At 42.9% G+C, this 20,316-nt stretch overlaps 1 protein-coding gene and 1 pseudogene across 1 annotated transcript; both read left to right on the top strand.

Annotated features, from left to right (window-relative positions):
• The first annotated feature begins 4,233 nt into the window (after positions 1 to 4,233).
• LOC147426283 (UDP-glycosyltransferase 85A5-like) lies at positions 4,234 to 6,292 on the top strand. Its single transcript, XM_086498683.1, has 2 exons — positions 4,234 to 4,891; positions 5,097 to 6,292. The coding sequence occupies exons 1-2, from the start codon at positions 4,249 to 4,251 to the stop codon at positions 6,149 to 6,151; spliced, it is 1,698 nt and encodes a 565-aa protein (XP_086354809.1). The 5' UTR covers positions 4,234 to 4,248; the 3' UTR covers positions 6,152 to 6,292.
• Positions 6,293 to 9,594: 3,302 nt separating this feature from the next.
• Positions 9,595 to 16,526, top strand: LOC147426282 (uncharacterized; annotated as a pseudogene).
• Positions 16,527 to 20,316: the final 3,790 nt, after the last annotated feature.

Here is a 20,316-nt window from a genome sequence, read left to right as displayed (position 1 = left end):
TAGCTTAAGTATTATAAAGGGAGTTTACTAATGTGATGAGCCTGGGGAGTGTATCAGTGTTATATGACCCCCCAAAGTTACAAAATTTAAATGCTGAAAATGAACAAACAAAAAATCAAAGTGCCACAATGTAAAATCTTAAGCTGGAAGAGAAATCTCAGCTTGATTTGGTACTTCACTCACATGTATCGCCTATGGTACTAGAGCCCTAGAGGTTCCCAGTGTGGGCGCTTTTCCTTGAAAAGCAAAAAACCCAAGGCATACAAAATAAGCACACACATCATAATTGAATCAATGTGAAAAGACTTTGGGGGGTCAAAGAAAAAGTAATCAGTCAGGTGATGATTTCATGAGAAATTCCTTTTATGGTAGCTTAACTACAAGGTTTTCTAGATATCGCCTCTAGTCAGCCCTCGAACATCAATACTTGGCTCTCGCGATTAAACAACTTGATTGACCACAGAAAATTAAGAAGCTTACCCATGGTATTAATATTCGATCTCTAGTGCCTTTCGACCGTCAAATTAGCGACTCCAGACTTGTTTAATTTTTTACCTTTACATCTGTTTTTGCATTTGATTACATTGCAATTTAATGTTCATTGCTGCCAAATTGTTTGAAATTCTTTTACCAATCAATTTGTCTACCTCAAACTGCATATGCTTTTTAAGAGAATGCAATTATTGTGCCAATGTTGTTTGATTTTGCAGTGACTGAAGAAGGCTAAGGACATTCATCTCAAATGCTCTTCCACCTCGACGAACCAGCTTCAACTCAATAGCTTCCGAGGACGGAATCTACATCAGGAAGGGGGGCATGTTAACCCTCACGGCACACGGACACCCTATGATCTATAAACGTTGTATTAAGTAGAGTCAGGTACCGGGCTTGTCGGACCAATAGGAAAAGGGTAAGAGTGATCGCCGATGACAGGTGCACTTTAACTTGGACATTCAAGGGATTAGTTGGTTAAGCATGGGCGCCCAAGTGTGAATGGGGTGAGCTCCTATAAAAGCCAACTAAACCTAATTTTTACTCATTCTCTCATTTGTGCAATAGAAGAGTGCTCTTGCTCCATCTCCATCTTCTTCTTCTTCACCTCCTTGTGTGTGTGTGTGTGTGTGTGAGAGAGAGAGGGAGAGTGTGTGTGCGATCGAGCATTACGAAGGCACGACGGCGGCGAGGCGGTTGAGCGCGGCACGACTGCAGCTTCTTCTTCATCGCGGCGAGGAATCCACCACGAAGGCGAGCGTAGAGCGGTGAGTGACACACCCTTTGTTCTCTTGAGCTTGCTAGTTTAAGCTTGTTGTGTGCTTGGAGCCGTTTGTGGCTCGCATACGGTGTATTGGCAAGTCCCTTGCTTCGACAGTGCGGCAAGGAGTGCACAGACTTACATGCTTTTTCGGACTCAGATTGGGCTGGTTGTTTTGACACGCGAGTGTCCACAAGTGGTTTTTGTTTCATGCTTGGCAGTTGATGTATATCATGGTTGAGCAAGAAGCAACCTACTGTGGCCACTTCGAGTTGTGAGGCTGAGTACAGGGCAGTCTTCACAGCTACGGTTGAGTGTGTATGGCTCAGACGCCTTATGGCTGATTTGGGTGTTGGACAGGACACTGCCAACACTATCTACACTGACAGTCAGAGCGCATTGGCAGTTGCGAGGAACCCAGTTTTTCATGCTCGCACAAAGCACATTGAGGTGCATTACCACTATGTCAGGGAGAAGCTCTCAGCAGGAGAGATCAGCTTGGCTTATGTGCCAACACAGGACAACCTTGCAGATCTTTTCACAAAGGCATTGTCTCGTGAGAAGTTTGAAGCTTTTCGCAAAGCTTTGGGCTTACTCCCCTTTGTGGACTGATCCTGTCCTCAGGGCATGGCACTTCCCTTTACTCATGTGCCATCTCTTGTTCACCGCATCACTCCAGGGGGGATTTGTTACCATATACATGTGGTAGTGATGTGTGTGAACACACTAGGACCGCCGGGGCATTTTTTCCCTCTTTAGGAGGTTTTTTCCCCCATGCATTGTATATACGCCCATCACTCTAGGGCTATCTATCTTTCCATTGCACACTGAGTAACACACTCTCTATTGTGTGCCTTGAGCTTCCTTCGTCTTTTCCAAGCTGTGTGTGTTTCTCTGCAACCCTAATTCCAACAAAATGCTCTTTGATTCTAGTGAAGTTTCCACTAAACATGCGCACCTATGTTTTACATCTCACTGGAGATGTGGTTTTTCCAACAACCAAGTCATGCACATAACTCCACTCCTACCCCTTGACCACATTGAGTGCGATTAATCTATTAATGGCAAAAAATCTAGATAGCAGTCAATGTACATCATGAAGCACCAAATCTAGTAATGCTTATAACATAATTGAAAGATACACACTTCCTATTGACATACTCTATACATTTTGGAGCACCTAAGATAATGATCTTTTGCATTCGTATACACTATCTATAGTGCATTTACATATAAGTCAAATCATTTCATGGAACTCACACAAATACTTCGCATACACACATCACACAGCAAAATTTAAACAAGTGCTCATTTGTGATCTAAACAACATGAAGCAACAAATCTAGTAATGCTTATGAACATGATTGAAAGACATGCACTTCCTATTGACATACTCTATACATTTTGGATCACCTAAGCTAATGATATTTTGCATTCGCATATACTATCTATAGTGCATTTACATATAAGTCAAATCATTTCATGCAAATCACACAAATACTTCGCATACACACATGTAGATACATCTGTGGGGGGGGGGGGGGGGGGGGGGGGGGGGGGGGGGGGGGGGGTGGCACTATGTAATCATGTTAATGTATAACTTGCGTTCGAAAGGAGGGGTTTTAAAATGCAAAACGTTTAGGCAATTTAACATAGATACATTAAAATAAGAGTTTTTTAAATTCAATTTTGAAAAAAAATCCTAAACAAAGGATCATTTTGTTCATTCAAACATGTTAAAAGAAGGGGTTTTTTAATACCTCGCGAACACACGTTATTTTGGGACTGAATGGTGAAACCCCGAGGATTTACATGCAAGTTCACAATGAGTTCACATTTGTCTGAGCTTAGATCTTGTTTAGTTTACATGCAAGTTCACAATGAGTTCACATTTGTCTGAGCTTACATCTAGTTTACATCAACTTCACATTCAGGATCAACGATTGTGATCTTTTTCGAAAAGCGATGCCGATTTTCAGTCGTATATCCCCTCTTAAAAATGACTTCACATTTGTTCAAGCTTACATCAAGTTCACATTAAGGAGCAACGGTTGTGATCTTCGCCGAAATGCGACGTCGATTTTTAGCCGTAGATCCCCTCTAAAAAATGAGGATGTCAATTAGAGACGAGGTAGCGCATTCCTAGTGCTACAAAAGTACACAAAACGTGGTTGTTCCCTCCACACTGAGTAACACCTAGCATTAATGAAGGGGGGGGGGGGGGGGGGGGGGGGGTGATGGAATCGACGGTCGAAGCTCAAAAGTAGGGTCTCAAAGCGCATTAAACCCGACCAAACCAAAAAACGAGGTGGCACAAGGACTAAGCCACCCCCTACGACTCGGATTTGAACCCGTGACCTTGCACCCCAGGTTGTGTTTCACATGGGCTAACCACTTCAACCGCGCGCGCATCGTGTATCCCCAACCGTTTTTATGAGGCTATATTGTGAGTAAACATGCACTGCCTGGGTTTTTGGGGTTTAATTTGTGTTTGGGTTTAGTTTTGATTTGACACTCACGAGTGCGACCTCCACGGCCTTCGTGCGTGGACTTCCCGGCCCTTGATCCCTTACACCCCCCCCCCCCCCCCCCCCCCTTTAATGCCAGGTGTGTTAGGTTGGGTTCAAACGGAGCAGCGAAAGAGTGAGAGACAGAGGTGTGTGTCCTCGTTGGTATGCAAAGATTGAGCTTGGAAAAAAGTTTTCTTCTCCGGACCCACTCCAAGTCAAGTGAGCCACCCCCCTCGGAAGAAAGTATCTGCCGCCACCTTTCCACGACAAAATGAGGACAATCAAAATTGAACCCCTTCACTGCTCAGCTACACCCAATTGGTGTTCACTTTGGTGAACCAGGGAGATGGAAGAAGGCAAAACACGAAACATTGCCGGCGGGCTCGTGTGAACCCACCCTTACTTAGTGTTGAGGAGGTTGTTCCTAGGGTGAGGTAGTTTGTCTGGTGGAGCTCCTTCCATCGCCAATAGCTAGATGCCAAGCGGATGAACGCCACTGTACTTGTTTCTCTTTTGGGCGGTCTGAAACGCCATCTAGTATCCTCCTCTCTTCTAAAGCTGCTGCTCTTACCTTCTGCCTCCGCCCTGGAGTCCACCATGCCTGCTGCTTCTCCCGCTGCACGCAATGGCGAGAAGCAAGTACCCCACGCTGTAGTTATGCCATGGCCCGGACAAGGCCACATCAACCCTCTCCTACACTTGTCCAAGCGCTTGGCAGCCTTGGGCTTCTGCATCACCTTCGTCAACACCGACTACTCCCACACCCGCGTCACTCAGTCTATCCAGCGCCAGCAACAGGAGGAAGGCGCGCTTGCAGCTGACAAGATGAAAGCTCCCAACTTCAACATCACCTTCGTGGCCCTCCCCGATGGCGTTCCCGCAGAGGAAACCCGCACCTGCGATGTTCCGCAGATTAGCCGCGGAGTTGTTCGCGCTGCTGCTGCCTTCGAAAAGCTGCTAGAGACTCTAGTCCCTCCCCCCACCTGCATAATCTCCGACACATATGTCGCTCACACTCAGGACGCTGCCAACAAGTTCAGCATCCCGAGAGTGTCATTTTGGACGCAATCTGCCGCTTGCTATGCAGTGCACGCAGCAGTGGCAAAGGGAGTGGTAACGTTGCCATCAGGTATGTATAAATGATGCTGTGCACATGATACCAGAGAGGCATTTTGTATCTCTGGTCATTTTGTATCTACCAGAGAATTAGCGTTCCTGTTTAAATGTTTAAAACTATAGAAATGAACGTGGATCATATCAGTGTTCTGTTACTGAGTACCTTTATAATATAGTAGGCATACGGCCATTAATGTTAGCTCATACACTTGTTGCAGGTGCTCTCGAGGCTAACGAGCAGCTGATCATGAACAAGCTCATAAAGACAGTTCCCGGCCTTCCTCCCCTTTGCCGAGAAGACATGCCCGGCTTTCTCCAATGTTGCGATGGTCCCGACTTCATGTTTGACTTTTGCGTGCGACCCTTCCTGCGGGCAGATGAGGCGGCATGCGTGGTGTTCAACTCGTTCGAGGTATTAGAGGGCGAAGTGATAGACGGGCTGCGGGATCAGGAGCCCGGCTGCCAATTTCACAGCATAGGCCCGGTGCTGCCGGCGGAGTTTTTCTCCGGTAGCAAGCTGAGCTTGCATCAGCCCATGAATCGGGCGCTGGCCTATTTTCCAGAGGATTTTAATTGTCTGAAGTGGCTGGACAGGTGGGATAAGGGGAGCGTGCTGTACATTTCATTTGGGAGTCTGACAGAGCTGACAGGGGCGGAGTTGGAGGAGTTTGCGCTGGGACTGGAGGCGAGTGGGGTGCCGCTGCTGTGGGTGATGAGGCCGGACTTGCTAGAGGGAGGCGGGCCAGGGGCGCTACCAGAAGGGTTCGAGGAGCGGACCAAGGAACGGGTGATGATAATCGCGTGGGCGCCTCAGCTGCACGTGCTGGCGCATCCGGCCGTGGGGGCGTTTCTGACGCACGCGGGGTGGAATTCTATCTTGGAGGGGGTGTCGCAGGGGCTGCCAATGCTCGGCTTCCCGTATTTTGCAGATCAGATGATCAATTGCCGCTTCATAGGGGAGGTGTGGGGAAATGGGCAGGCGTTTGAGAGGCAGGGAGCAGGGCAGCTGACGCGGGCTCTCGTGGAGGAGAAGGCGAGGGCCATCATGGGTGCCAGTGCTGCTGGCGACGACGATGACGAGGCTCGTATGAAGGAGCAGGCAGCCCTGCTGCGACAGCGAGCCTCCCAATTGCGGGACGCTGCGAGGGAAGCGGTGAGCTCGAACACCGACGGATCTAGCATCAAAGGATTGCACTGCCTTCTCCAATGCCTGCAGGTGTTGGAGAATGCAGAGTCCAATCCTCATAGCCCTCAGCCCTTCTCCATTTCGTAAAATCTAATCTATCGTTGTGATCCTACGTATAGCCTATATGCTTCTGTACGAGCCTTCACACAGGCAGTCATGTTCTTGCTTAGTGATATCGTTCCTTTTTGCTAAGCTAACTAAGAAGAGAAGAATATTTTTTGTTGCTTTTTCATGGTAGTTAAATTTTCATCGGTTGACAATTGCTTACACATATGAGAAAGGGTGTCAAATCTTCTGTATTGTGTTCCTAAGGGCGGTTCATATTGTGGGGCGAAATAAAAAACAAATCTTCTTCCGCAGGTAAGGGGGAGTCTCAGCATGTTTACTACCCAATTAGAGTGAATCAAGGAAGATCCTTTTGATTAGGTACAACAATTTGATGATTTGAGGGTGCATGAGAGAAGACACCAATCGTCAGAAGAGGAGGGGGGGAGGTTTAACGAAAGCAACTGTTGCTTCTTCTTGCATGCATAAGATGAACAGGCGTCTCCTTGCATGCATGGGGGTTGAAGGGGCAAAGGAAGGGTGCGGTGAAAGTAAAGAGGAAGTCCACAGCCCATAGCTTCATGGGTCTTGAAGTGCCACTCCTTTTGTTGTCCAATGATACAGGACCGTCCAATGTCAGAAAAATAAAAATCTTTTCAAGCGGATCAAATGCATATAAGAGCCAAGTCTCACCAAGGGCTAGTGGGGCCCCAAGGAAATAGTAAAGAATTATCCCCACCCCCACTAACCCTTTGTCGCACCCACGCCAAGGCTTAATGGTAGAAAAGCCACGTTTGTAGTCCAAGGAATGGCTGTGTGTGACTCCCACACAATTAAAAAAAGAAAATACTACTAACTTTCACATGTAGCCAACTCCAACATCGCCTGTAGCACTCCCAACATAGGCTTCCATAACCTACAACCTTGTTGTAGCTGCAACGCTTCTGTTACAATCTTACATCACCCACATGCACCACTCCTATAGTTGTTCTCGACCAGTAGCGTCATAGGGAATGCTCACCCCACCTTCAAGAGTGTAGACACCCATTCGCACAACACCAAGAGAAACAAGCAACAAATGTTCTTGAGTAGCTTTCAATTGCAATGTCGTCCTTAGTAGGTTGTGGATTGCAGGATATGTAATCTCATGGTATGTCCTACTTTAAAGTACTCTAATTTCGGAAAGAGAAAAATGGATGTGCTAGACAATGTCTTGTTTTCAGTCCAGCACATCCAGTTTTGTTTAGCACACCATTCTTTTCCCCAAGAGTTACATTGAAAACCTTGCTATGAACATTGGGATACAATACATCTCCCATACGCAATATCATTTGCGTAGCCACCTACAACATCACAAGAGGAGACAACGCCACCGAAATGTGCAATCTAACGTCACTTTCATTACATTACTATTCTTACCTGCCTGCAATGCCTTTTTGTGCTCTTGCACGAGCGAGTGCATACATGCACACACAAATATCAAAACACAAGAAATTGGTGAACCATGAAGAACATCATTTCGCACATTAAACGACATACAATTGAACAAAATAGAATGGATTACATAACTTCATTTTCATATAAAATATTTATTGAAAGAGTCATTTCCACTGCTTTAGAAGTTGTCTTATGAATGCCTCTTTAGATATCCAATACAAGGTAAACACAAAAATTTCAACATGCTGATTCCAAAAATGTGCATAGGGAGCTGAAATAATCAACGCATTTCCTTTGAAACAAAAACCATTTATGAGTACCTTGCACATTTTATACTCAGATATTTGCACATTTTTTAAATTCATAACAACTAAAATCATTTGCTAGAGTCATTTTTTGAGCCTTAATCATCATTTTCAGTCATTTTTTGGTGTGGTTTTCTCCTCCTAAAACCACCAACTAGAACCAAATACGAGACGTCAGACCCTGCACATTTTATACTCAGTTGATTGCAAATTTTGTATTAATCACAACTAAAAATTTTCTTTTCCGAGATTTCATTTCACATCTTTTGTTGGAGTCATTTTATGAACCTAAATCGTGCAGGATCAAGTCAACTTCTGGTCCCCATTTGTTCATTTTGTGTAGGTCTCGGAGGGATGGATCTCATACATCATTTGAGAGCAACCATCCCATCCATAAATGCACTGTTGTGTACCTTGCTTTGTGAGTGGGAGTTCTTGCATGGCCTACTGCCTCGTGGATCACTGGCTGAGGAGGAGGATGTGGAGTTTGAGGAATATATAGCACCATATCTGCCTCTTCTCACGGCAACAAGCTATGGTCAATGTGCCCCTAGGTATCAAGGTTCATTCAATGATGCGCTAGGTCGATGGTATATAAATCCACAATCGTCAATCCATTGGTGAAACCATTTTGTGTTCTACGCTGGTGTAGATGAAGAGCGATGAGAGAGATCTTAAAGCTTCCCGTCGACCTTTTCACAAGCATGACTGAACTTATTTGTGAAGATGTGCAACAAGGTAACATACCCACGAGATTTCATAACTTTCTTGGTAAGATATTCACTGTAGAGAAGAAGGTTGTAACTTTACTGATCGTGCTATTATGGAATTCCCACATGTTCTTGCAAATGCACCTTCCATGACTGACAACCTTCATACACGCTGTGACCATTTTCATTTCTCTTGTCATCGAGGTATGCATGGATGTATGTTTTTCCATCCTTAGCTTAAAGAGTGCATTGATTCTCAAATGTCCAATGATTGCATAGCATTTTCTTCTTGCCTATGATGAACAAACATTAGAACACCTTCTTCTATGCTTTATTATTTTTTAGGTACAACATGTTGTCCCAAAACCCATTCTCATTTTGTGCTGGCTTTGGGATACCACCATTACATAGGCTTAGTAGTGGTGCATTCCAAGATCCGTATAACCATCTCATGGTGCAACTAGTTATCCTCACCCCGGCCCCGCATAATACAATGAATGTGGACTCGAACCTAATGTCTCATCCATACTAAGAGGGCATGGTGGATAGTCTGCCTTTTTTTGGTCCAACAGGTGCATTTTCACATTCGCAAGGACAAGCAGCTATGACAATCAATGCAAGGCAACCAGTGCCATTTCATAGCACATTACTACCCCCTCGGGGGATGCACTATGTAATCATGTTAATATATAACGTGAGTTCGAAAGGAGGGGTTTTAAAATGAAAAAAATTAGGCAATTTAACAGAGATACATTAAACTAAGGGGTTTTTATATTCAAATTTGGAAAAAAAGTCCTAAAATAAAGGGTCATTTTATTCATTACAACATGTTAAAAGAGGGGTTTTTTAATACCCTAAGAATTCACGTTATATAGGGGGTACTGAATGGTGAACCCCTCGAGACTACCCCCCCTCCCCCCCTGAATTCAAGGGTAATATTTCACTCGAAGACCCACTTGCTCTATAACATGCCTTGGTCGATGTTCAACACTTGTAGTCCACAACAACTTAGTCCCAAAGGATAGAGGAATCTATGGTCGATGAAGTTGTGTTCTTCACGAAATTCCATGTTGAATCGTATGTGCCTACTGAAGTGTCTCTACGTGCTGGTATTGTGGAGCCTACACCCAATGTGCAATCCCAAAAAGGTCGCAAGAGTGGACGAAAGGCACAAGACAAAGCAGTCTCCAAGCCTACAAAAGATCCTAGTGGTGAATTTCATTGGGATCTATGTGCACAAATAATTCTCTTGGAGTGCAAGAAGCATTACACGATGACAAACACTGCTCAGTTGACTTGTATCAGAAGATTAAAACAAATGAGGAGCAATGAATTGATATTGTAGTGTCGTGTTGACCGCGAGGTCTGATGGTGGACTGGCCACAAGCCTACAAAAAGTACAAGCCTTTTAATGCTCCATATCAAGAAATTAGTGACTAGGAGAAGAACACGCCTTCTGGAAAAGACTCCTATTGTACCATGACTCCTATTGAGCAAGTTTTTGAAGGAAAATTGTCTCATTGTACTTCTCCTATAGAGCTATATGAACTCATGGATCGACTGTTTGGGATGGACAAAGCAGTCAATCCTTCTGGAAGTGTTGTGGACACTAGCAATGATATGTTTCCTATGTTACATTATTAACATTCTTGGAAAAAATTCTCCAACCCCTCTCATTGAGGTTATGCTACCATATGGGTATAGGAACTCCATGTCGTAGCTCCACTAGTAGCCCTCACGTAGTTGATCCAACAACGGACACTTCATCATTTGACAAGACACCAACAAGTGGTAGAGTGGAAAAGAAGACCAAAAAAAGGATGCATACCTTCGATGTCGTCCTTGTAGAGGAAACTAAGGACTTCATGCGGGGATGGGAGATTAAGGAGAAAGGGAACAAATAGAGACACAAGGCTACGATTAACGCACAACATTACAACATGAGGAGCTCATAGGTATCGAGCGACAGAAGGTGGAAATTAGCCTATTGTTTGAAAATGCAGTGTACATGGTATGGCATCCGCCATCGCAAAGATGGCAAACAAATTGTAGAAGGTATGTGGGAAATGTCACAAAGAGATCATACTCAACATAATCATAATCTTAAATAAAAAGTTTCACAAATTGTTCAATAGGTACATGTCATGGTTAATATTTTCCAACAAACAATAGAATCTCACTTATTCATCCCTTGCATATCTAAACTCTCAAGCAGGTCATCTCTAATATTGCTAGCCTAAAGAGTATTCTCACCCTCAACAACCCCATCATGAGCCACAAGATTATCGACCAAAGGGTAAATCTTTATCCTATAGGGGCGCCAATAAGAGAAATCGACATATTGTGAAGAATAAAACAAGCCACTATGACATTTGGTGATCTCATGGTTCCCTTCAAAATTTTCCATGTACACTTTAGGCATGCAAAGGCACACTCAAGTGACTATTCGTGTGAGTCATTGCATGAAATTGTAGTTTCAATGAAGTTGTTGAGAAGTTAGCAGGGATTCCATTGTGAACTTGTGTCTAGTTCTTTTTGGATCCCTGAGACTCGACTGCAAAGAAGCTAGCTCTAGCTTTTTCTTGCAATCTGATTGTAAAGGTAAGGCCACTGGTCTCACTTTCTTTGCCACCGTTTTGTACTTGGTCTCCACACGCACTTCCAGTCCTTCATTAGCATTGAAACCTTTCCAATCTTTAAAAGCCTCAATCACATCATACATTTCCATAGAGCATACTTCCACAATGTGGGTTCCATCTTGCATGCTAGAAGCCATTATAGCTTTTAGCTCAAGCATAGTATCTACATGAGAAACTTGTTTAAAGAAACCTGAAATGTATTCATTATCCTCTATCAAACCATTTTCTTTCATGTATGTTTGTACACTATATACATATTGTCGCACACTTCTTTTCATATCCTCAAGCTTCATAAAACATACTGAGCCATGCTCTGTTAATCCCTAGAAACCTGTAGAAAAAGCCTCTCCTCGCTTTGGGTCAGGCAAGAATCTTTTTTTTCTTGTACCATTGCAATCCCGCTTCACAATGGCACATGGACAAAACCCCTTGTCTCCCTGTACTCTTTGAACTCTTTGTTCTCTTTTGGTAGAGGATACTCACGAAGACTATTGTGATTCCTCTCGTGATTCACACACACAGTAAAAAATTGCACAGATCGCTTCCCATCTCTGCTCTTTACCCTAGCATAAGCAGAACCATCATCCAAGACCTTTGTTTCCATGCGAACGGCTATGATGTATGGCTGCCCAAGGACAAGAGGATAGGTAGACATCTCCTACACAAAGAAATTTTTCTCATCCTTCATATTATCAATCATCACTTTCACATTTGGACAAGCCCCATACAGCTCTCCTGATGCCAGTTATCTGTAGCTCTAATCATCCACCCATGGTCTGTGTCTATCGGCCACTTACCGTTCATGTAAAGATTCTTGGACATGAGATTGATCTCAAAGCCATGATCTATCAATGCAACATATGGATCCTCAAGATCACCCACCTTGACTAAGGTTTCTGTTGTAGCTCTTGCCCAATGACTTTTGGAGTAGTGGCTTTTGTAGGAGGCTTCATCATCATCATCATCATCATCATCATCATCTGCAAATCTAGCATGAGCATCTCTTTGAGAATACTGGTAGCATCCTACCACACTTTCATCACAATCACTCTCTTGGACATGTATTCCATGTGCCTTAAGTGACTCCCCTTCACCCTCACACTGTGGAGGAATAGACTCAGTGAGAGTTTTCCTCTTTCTTTTTATGATTTTTATAGTTTCTTCATGAAACTCGCGTTTAGCAATGCCAAGAACCTAACCCAAGGTAAACTCAACTTTGCTATTCAAAATACTTTCCTCTAATACCTGCTTTAAGTTTGTTGTAGCTTCAATGTCAGATTGTAGTCTGTATGCAGGGCCTTTTTCTTTAGCCTTTCCTTGCTCTTTCTTTATCCCTGTAGATGCCTCCTCCATAGGAATCTCAGGAGAAGGAGGCAGATGTGGTGGAGCCTCGTAAGAAGGTCCTAGATCCTTTCTTCTACTAGCTCTTGTAACCCTCTTTAAAGTAGAAGGACCTGCATCTCCATTCTTACGTCTGCGCTTCTCTTCCACAATTTCTTCATTGTTATAGCATTTTGCAAGATAGGCATGCAGAGATAAAGAGTCCACACGGTCATCCCAACCTCTTGTATGGCATATGCAATTACCAGCTTCATGTAATACCTGTTTAGTTACCTTCCCTTTTTTGTCTGAGGCTATTGCATATGGCCACAAGCTATCAACCTCCTCAAAATCATTTGGAGTATACTTTAACACTTTCTTTGGAATTAGCTCTATCTTTGCCCCATAGGTAGTAGCCTCCACTGCAAAAATGGCATGACTAGTTGCCATATCCTCCACTAACTTCCGCATACCTCCTTTTCCAATGTTAGTTCCTAATGGCATACATGGCTCCTGCGGATGGATCTTGACTTCCTTAAAAAACACAAGATCTCTTTTTAAGGCATCACTAAAGCTATCACAATCCCTTCTGCCATGGTCTGTGCCATCACACCATATGCATATGTGCACAAATCCTTCTTTGCTTTGGTATTTTTGTCCTGCAGAGCAGGTTGTCCTTTCTCTTCAAGCCTTGTTAGCTTTAACTTCATTTCTTGCATGCCCTTAACAAGCTCATCAAGCATTGGATTATCACCTTTTGGACTCACAACAGTAGGATTTGGTGGAATCTTTGACGCGCTAGGAGGAGAGGTAGTACCATTCACCACCATCTTGTCCCTAGGACGTTGCCTCTTAGCAAGCAATGAGACTGTGTCTTCAACCTCTTTCCACTCAGCCTTAAGACCCTGTTATGTATTCTTGTCTTCAAGGAGTAGCTCTAGCTTTTCTTGGAGCTCAGAACCTGCAGCTTGAAGGAACAATTTAGTTTCACTATCCAAAGTGTCTTTCTTTGTTCCTGACAGCTGAGCATATCGCCGCTCAAACTCTCTCAACAGTTGGGTGATGGAAATTCCTTCTTTTGGCTTTGCAACCCATTCCAAGAAGGTCATTTTTGTAACCCTTTTAGAGTCCTCCATGAAGTATTCCTCCTTTAGAGCTAATTTGAATTGCTCCCAACCTTCTCCATGCTCCTCCCTAATTCCCCTTACATGGTCTCTAATCTCGGGGACCACAACAAGCTCAAAACTATGAATCATGTCCACCTCTGGAACCCGTTGTAGCTCCATCTCCTTTACATAACCACGAAGAAACTTTGTGACATCTCTCCCTTCAAATTGGTCCATTTTGTTCACAATAGCTTGAAGGGATTTCATTGCTGACACCTCCCTTCTTTCTGCAGCCTGTTGTTGTTGCATAAACATGGTGAATGCTTGAAACATTTGCATTGTGCCTTGATAAAAATGCATGCCTTGTTGCTCTTATTGATCCATAGCTTTAATTATTTGTAATTAAACCTTTCAAAACAAGTTTTTGAACCCCCACCCCAGATGCTTCACATTGGGTTCACTAGAAATGTCGGAATGTGTGCGGTCTAGCTGGGAAGGTGCAGAACCTCTGGCTGTGAAAGTTCATGATGAGAGTAACAAACACTTTGTGAGAAAGCGTTTGTGTTCACCAGAAATGTCGGAATGTGTGCGGTCTAGCTGGGAAGGTGCAGAACCTCTGGCTGTGAGAATTTATGATGAGAGTCACAAACACTTTACGAAAAAGCATTTGTGGAGAATCACCAACCCTCTTTCTAAGGGTGACAAAAAATCTAAGAGCGTTTGTGATAGCAAAGTCACAAACCCTCTTTCCTATCGTGCTTTGAGTCTGCTTGTTTTCGTAGTTGAGATTATGATGAGAGGATCACCAAATAACATTCAATTTCACTTTACAAGACCATTTGAAAACACTAAAGTTTTAGCCATGAAACCTCAATGCTCATACAAGAAAAATTCTCAATCAAAACCCAAACCTCTTTCATGGTATCATGTAGCCTCGCCCCCAATTACATAGTCATAACATCAAACAGTTGAAAGGAATGCTCAAGCTAATTCCACCTTCAGGACGGCAATTTTATGATTTTGCAGAGATTTATGAGCTTCTAAAGTGAATCCCACACACCATTTTGATAAGGGGAAACCCTAATTCACTCCCTCACAAGCTCAGATACAAGATTGTGAAGAGGCGGGACTGTAGCACACATAGATTGGGCAACCATGGAAGCTATTTCACAGTAGTGCAAAATTGCTGGTTTTTTATGTAAAAAGCAGACCTCTCTCTCTTACCCACGGAAATATGAGCTGATGTGTCAATCTTTGGGCCATTCTGCCACTTTGGACCAAAACTAGGTCATTTTCAGCTCATGTTTGACCCAAAAATGCCATTTTTGATGCGAAAAATCCGAAACGGAGTCAAAAAAATCCCTAAATTTGTGGGATCACTTGCATAAGCATAAAAAGAATAGATATGCATCATTTTTCATCAATATACCATTCTGGGTCACTTTCCATGCAATTCTGCAATGGTGCCTGTTAGCTGCTATTTTTGGCACTTTTTGCCCGCATCACTCTTTATAGGAGAGATGAGTGTGCCACCATGAAATACTTGGACTATGTACATTGTCAAACCAAATTAAGCATATTATCAAGTGGAAAAGCACGCAAATGCGCCACATCCAGGGCCACACTCCCCGGATAGGTATGTACATGATAATGACCGCAGTAGACGCTTCAACATATATCACAATATGTACATGATTGCTTTTATTTGCATACATTGAGAAGTGTCAAGAGTGAGATGAATGTTTTTTTTTCACACTATGTACGTGCCACGGCACGATAGCGTCCCGCCTGCGCACCCATGTGAGGGACGTCTGAGCGTCTCATTCCCACGTCTCGTCCCCCATCCCCAGGTTCCACGTCATGTCCCCGTCGTAAAGGCTCCCGTCACCAGGTCCCCTATACGCAAGATACTGATACGGGCTTAAAAATTTACTCTGATATTGTTAGTCAGGGGTTGTAGCAAAAAATTGTCGTTGTTGGCACTACCTTGGTCGATATGCTTGCCAAATGTGGTGCACTTCAGAAAGCACAAAAAATGCATAAAGGACCTTTCTGTCCGGAATGTCGGCAAAGCGAGGGCTTCTCTCCAAGTGCAGTCACATACGCGTGCATCTTGAAGGCATATGGCTCTATGCAAGGTACTGATACGGTCATAAAAAATCTTGCTGATATTGTTAGTCAGGGGCTGTGGAAAAAAGATGTCGTGCTTGGAAATGCCTTGGTTGACATGTTTGCTAAATGTGGTGCCCTTAAGAGAGCACTTTTTGAAAGAACAATATATATATATATACATATATATATATATATATATATATATATATATATATATATATATATATATAGAGAGAGAGAGAGAGAGAGAGAGAGAGAGAGAGAGCGAGAGAGAGAGAGAGAGAGAGAGAGAGAGAGAGAGAGAGAGAGAGAGAGAGAGAGAGAGAGAGAGAGAGAGAGAGAGAGAGAGAGAGAGAGAGAGAGAGAGAGAGAGAATGGGTACAACTGTGTGCCTCCTAATTGAACACTAAGAGTTGTTCGTGAGGCTACTCCCAGAGATGTGGTGTACTGGAGAGAGATTGTTGGAATTTGGAAAGCGAGTTCACTTTTGTCCAGATGTTGCTGAAGGGACTTCTTTGAACACTAAAAGTTGTCCATGAGGCTATTCTCAGAGATTTGGTGTACCCAGTAGAGATTGTTCAAAAGCGAGTTCACTTTTGTTTGGATGTCGATGAATAGGAGTTGAACATTTTTTGTCAAGGTTCTTTTTGCAAAGCATCCAGAGAGTGACTATCTAGATGATGCACTTGTTACTCTCATGCAGAAACATTTCTTTGGATACAGTAGCATGGAATGCAGTTGTTGCAGGGTACTCCAAAAATAAGCTGGGTGATCAAGGGCTTCTTTGACTTGAGAAAATGCAAAGAGCGGGAACTTCTTCAAATGCAGTCACACTTTCTTGGAGCTTGAAAGCCTTTGCAGTAGCTTACAAGCCATTGACAAAGGTCAAGAAGTGCATGTTGAGAGGTTATGAGAACAAAGTAGTTCTTGGAAATACTTTAGTAGATATGGATTCCAAGCTGGAGCTATTAGAAAAGCTCTGTATTTGTCTAATCCTTATAGTATCTTATGGATCACTATCTTTGCTGCTTATGCAGAGCATGGCCTTGGAGACGAAGGAATGGTTTTTCAGATGATATCGGAAGGTGTCATACCTAGTTATATTACATTCATACGTTGGATCAAGGCTTGTGGGCGTCATCAATGGAGTATTTCAATTACATAATGACATAATCCTTTTCGGCTTGGATAGCGATATTCAAGGTACACTGAACACCAGCTCAATGAGGAAGTATGAGGTTGTTTTAGAATTATACGGCATCAAGGGGTGTCTCCAGAGGCTCTTATGTACGTCTATGTCTTGAAGGTGTGTGGTGATCCTGGGGCCTTTGAAAAATGACAATAATACATATTGAGATTGCAAAGGATGGGCTTGAGTCAGAGTCTCAAGTTGCCAATAGCTTGGTGGTGCTTTACTCTAAATACGGCATACTCTATGAAGCGAAAGAAGTTTTTGAGATGATTTCTTATAGGGATGTTTCTTGGATTGTTCTAATTGGTGGCTATACGAATTTCAAGTTTGAAAGGGAGGTGTTTAGCTGCTTTTGGAAGATATTTGTAGATGATGTCTCACCAAATTGCTTCACTTGACTAAGAGCTTGTAGTCTTCTTGGTTACAACGTTTAGGTTCTTTATGCAAATGCAAGAGCAAAGGGATATCACCAGATAGTGCAATATTTTCTAGCATTTTCAAAGGATGTGGTGATCCAACAGCCCTTAAGTTGGGAGGAAACTTCATGTGATGCTTTAGAGAGGTGGATAGGGTATCAAGGAAGCCGTTCTCATGAATGTTGTTATTGATATCAATGGCAAGTGTGAGAGCATGACAAATGCTCTAGAAGTCTTCGATGCCATGGCATTTAGGGATCTTTGAGGTGGGCAGGGGATCAAGGAAGGAGCTCTCATGAATGCCGTTACTGATATGTATGGCAAGTGCAACACTTGCTTTTGGAAGATATTTGCAGATGGTGTCTCACCAAATTGCTTCACTTGACTAAGAGCTTGTAGTCTTCTTGGTTACAACTTTTATTTTCTTTATGCAAATGCAAGAGCAAAGGGATATCACCAGATAGTGCAATCTTTGCTAGCATTTTCAAAGGATGTGGTGATCCAGCAGACCTTAATTTGGGAGGAAACTTCATGTGATGCTTTACAGAGGTGGATAGGGTATCAAGGAAGCCATTCTCATGAATGTTGTTATTGATACGTATGGCAAGTGTGAGATCATGACAAATGGTCTAGAAGTCTTTGATGCCATGGCATTTAGGGATCTTTTAGGTGGGTAGGGGATCAAGGAAGGAGTTCTCATGAATGCCGTTATTGATATGTATGGCAAGTGCAACACCTGCTTTTGGAAGATATTTGAAGATGGTGTCTCACCAAATTGCTTCACTTGACTAAGAGCTTGTAGTCTTCTTGGTTACAACTTTTAGGTTCTTTATGAAAATGCAAGAGCAAAGGGATATCACCAGATAGTGAAATCTTTCCTAGCATTTTCAAAGGATGTGATGATCCAATAGCCCTTGAGTTGGGAGGAAACTTCATGTGATGCTTTAGAGAGGTGGATAGAGTATCAAGGAAGATGTTCTCATGAATTCTGTTATTGATATGTATGGCAAGTGTGAGAGCATGACAAATGCTCTAGAAGTCTTTGATGCCATGGCATTTAGGGATCTTTGAGGTGGGTAGGGGATCAAGGAAGGAGTTCTCATTTATGCCGTTATTGATATGTATGGCAAGTGTCAGAGCATGGTAGATGCTCAAGAAGTCTTTGATGCCATGTCATTTAGGGATCTTGCATCATGGAATTCACTCTGCTTGGGTTATGACCGTCAATGGGAGAGCAACCTTGTGTTTTCCCTATATCACAAAATGAGTCAAGATGGCATTTAATGAGATGGATTTAGTTTCCTCAATCTTCTTATTGTATACAGTAATACAGGTCTTGTGAATGAGGGTTGTGAAAGCTTCAAATCTATGATTGAGGAATTTGGCATCAGCTTGACACCAAAACTAAACCATCAAGCACAAGCAAAGTGAGGTACTCTGTCCACATGCAATCACCTACACGTGCATCTTGAAGGTATGTGTCTCTACGCAAGTTGCTAATATGGGCTTAAAAATTCACTTTGATATTGTTAGTCAGGGGTTGCAAAAAAATGTTGTGCTTGGAAATGCCTTGATTGAGATGTATGACAAATGTGGTGCACTTCAAAAAGCACAAAAAGTGCTTGAGGAGCTTCCTGTTTGGAATGTCGTCACTTGGAGTGCATTGATTCCAGGCTACAATCAACATACGTATGGTTTTTTTTTTAATGTCCAAAGCTCTAGGTTTTCACACCTTGTGGTTGAGTTGGGTGTCCAGAAGGGTCTTGGGTCCAGCCATTGAGGGGTTTTCCCACTCAAAATAGCAAGGTACAAGAAATTAGAAGGTGAAGATGGTAGCAAATGTGTATGAAGCTTGCATGAGGTTCAAGAAAATGCATGATTGCTGAAGACCTCAGAAATCCATGTTTGGATGGTAGGAGGAGCATGGGCCTTGAAAGATTTGAAGGTACCTTGCTTCATGGGAGTACATATCAACCAAAGAGTACCTTGCGTCATGGCAGTCCATAGCAGCCACACTTAAAAGATTGAAGGCAAAGTCAGAGACATATTAGGCCTCAAAGTCGATATTGCAATCCCAAGGTGATGGAACCTTGTAAGGAAGGTCTAGGAGCCAATCCATCCAAGATTGTGCTTTGATGCAGACGATCTATACCAATGATACACTTATATTCTATATTTCAATTTCCTGTATGTGATCTCAAAAGTATTAAATTTCCATCATGCACACATTAACGCAGTGAATTTACATCATTTTTATTGAAAAGATTGTAGATGAAGGTGACAAAGATTGTAGATGAGGGTTTGCTTCATGGGAGTACATAGCAACCAAAGAGTACCTTGCGTCATGGCAGTCCATAGCAGCCACACTTAAAAGATTGAAGGCAAAGTCAGAGACATATTAGGCCTCAAAGTCGATATTGCAATCCCAAGGTGATGGAACCTTGTAAGGAAGGTCTAGGAGCCAATCCATCCAAGATTGTGCTTTGATGCAGACGATCTATACCAATGATACACTTATATTCTATATTTCAATTTCCTGTATGTGATCTCAAAAGTATTAAATTTCCATCATGCACACATTAACGCAGTGAATTTACATCATTTTTATTGAAAAGATTGTAGATGAAGGTGACAAAGATTGTAGATGAGGGTGACAAGGATTGATGAATTTTCGTGATGCCTAACAAAGAGATACCTGGACAATGCGGCATGACAACTTAGAATGATATACATGTCTTCATAAAACATCAATAATGAGTTTTTTTTTACAATTGCAGTATTTTTACAATAAGAAAGTCTCTCCAACACTAGAGAAGAAGCATAAGTCCCCCTTCAACACTAGAGGGGATAAAAATGGTGAGGGAAGGGCACTTTCCCGGCCCTATGGTATCTATACTACAGGTAATGGGGGGAGGGATTCTACCCCCCTCCCCCACACGTGGCAGGAAATCCTTGCTTCAATTAGTGTCC

Source organism: Adiantum capillus-veneris, chromosome 24 (assembly GCF_014529385.1).
Source record: "Adiantum capillus-veneris isolate H3 chromosome 24, ASM1452938v2, whole genome shotgun sequence".
NCBI classification, from domain to species: Eukaryota; Viridiplantae; Streptophyta; class Polypodiopsida; order Polypodiales; family Pteridaceae; genus Adiantum; species Adiantum capillus-veneris.
The sequence above is the reverse complement of the archived record's forward strand: the minus strand, read 5'-3'. Positions and strand labels throughout refer to the sequence as shown.

Bases quoted from the DNA above. Each gene is read 5' to 3' on its own strand.
- LOC147426283 (XM_086498683.1), top strand. From the start codon at position 4,249: ATGAACGCCACTGTACTTGTTTCTCTTTTGGGCGGTCTGAAACGCCAT. The intron at 4,892-5,096 runs GTATGTATAAAT...CACTTGTTGCAG, and splicing joins AGTGGTAACGTTGCCATCAG to GTGCTCTCGAGGCTAACGAG.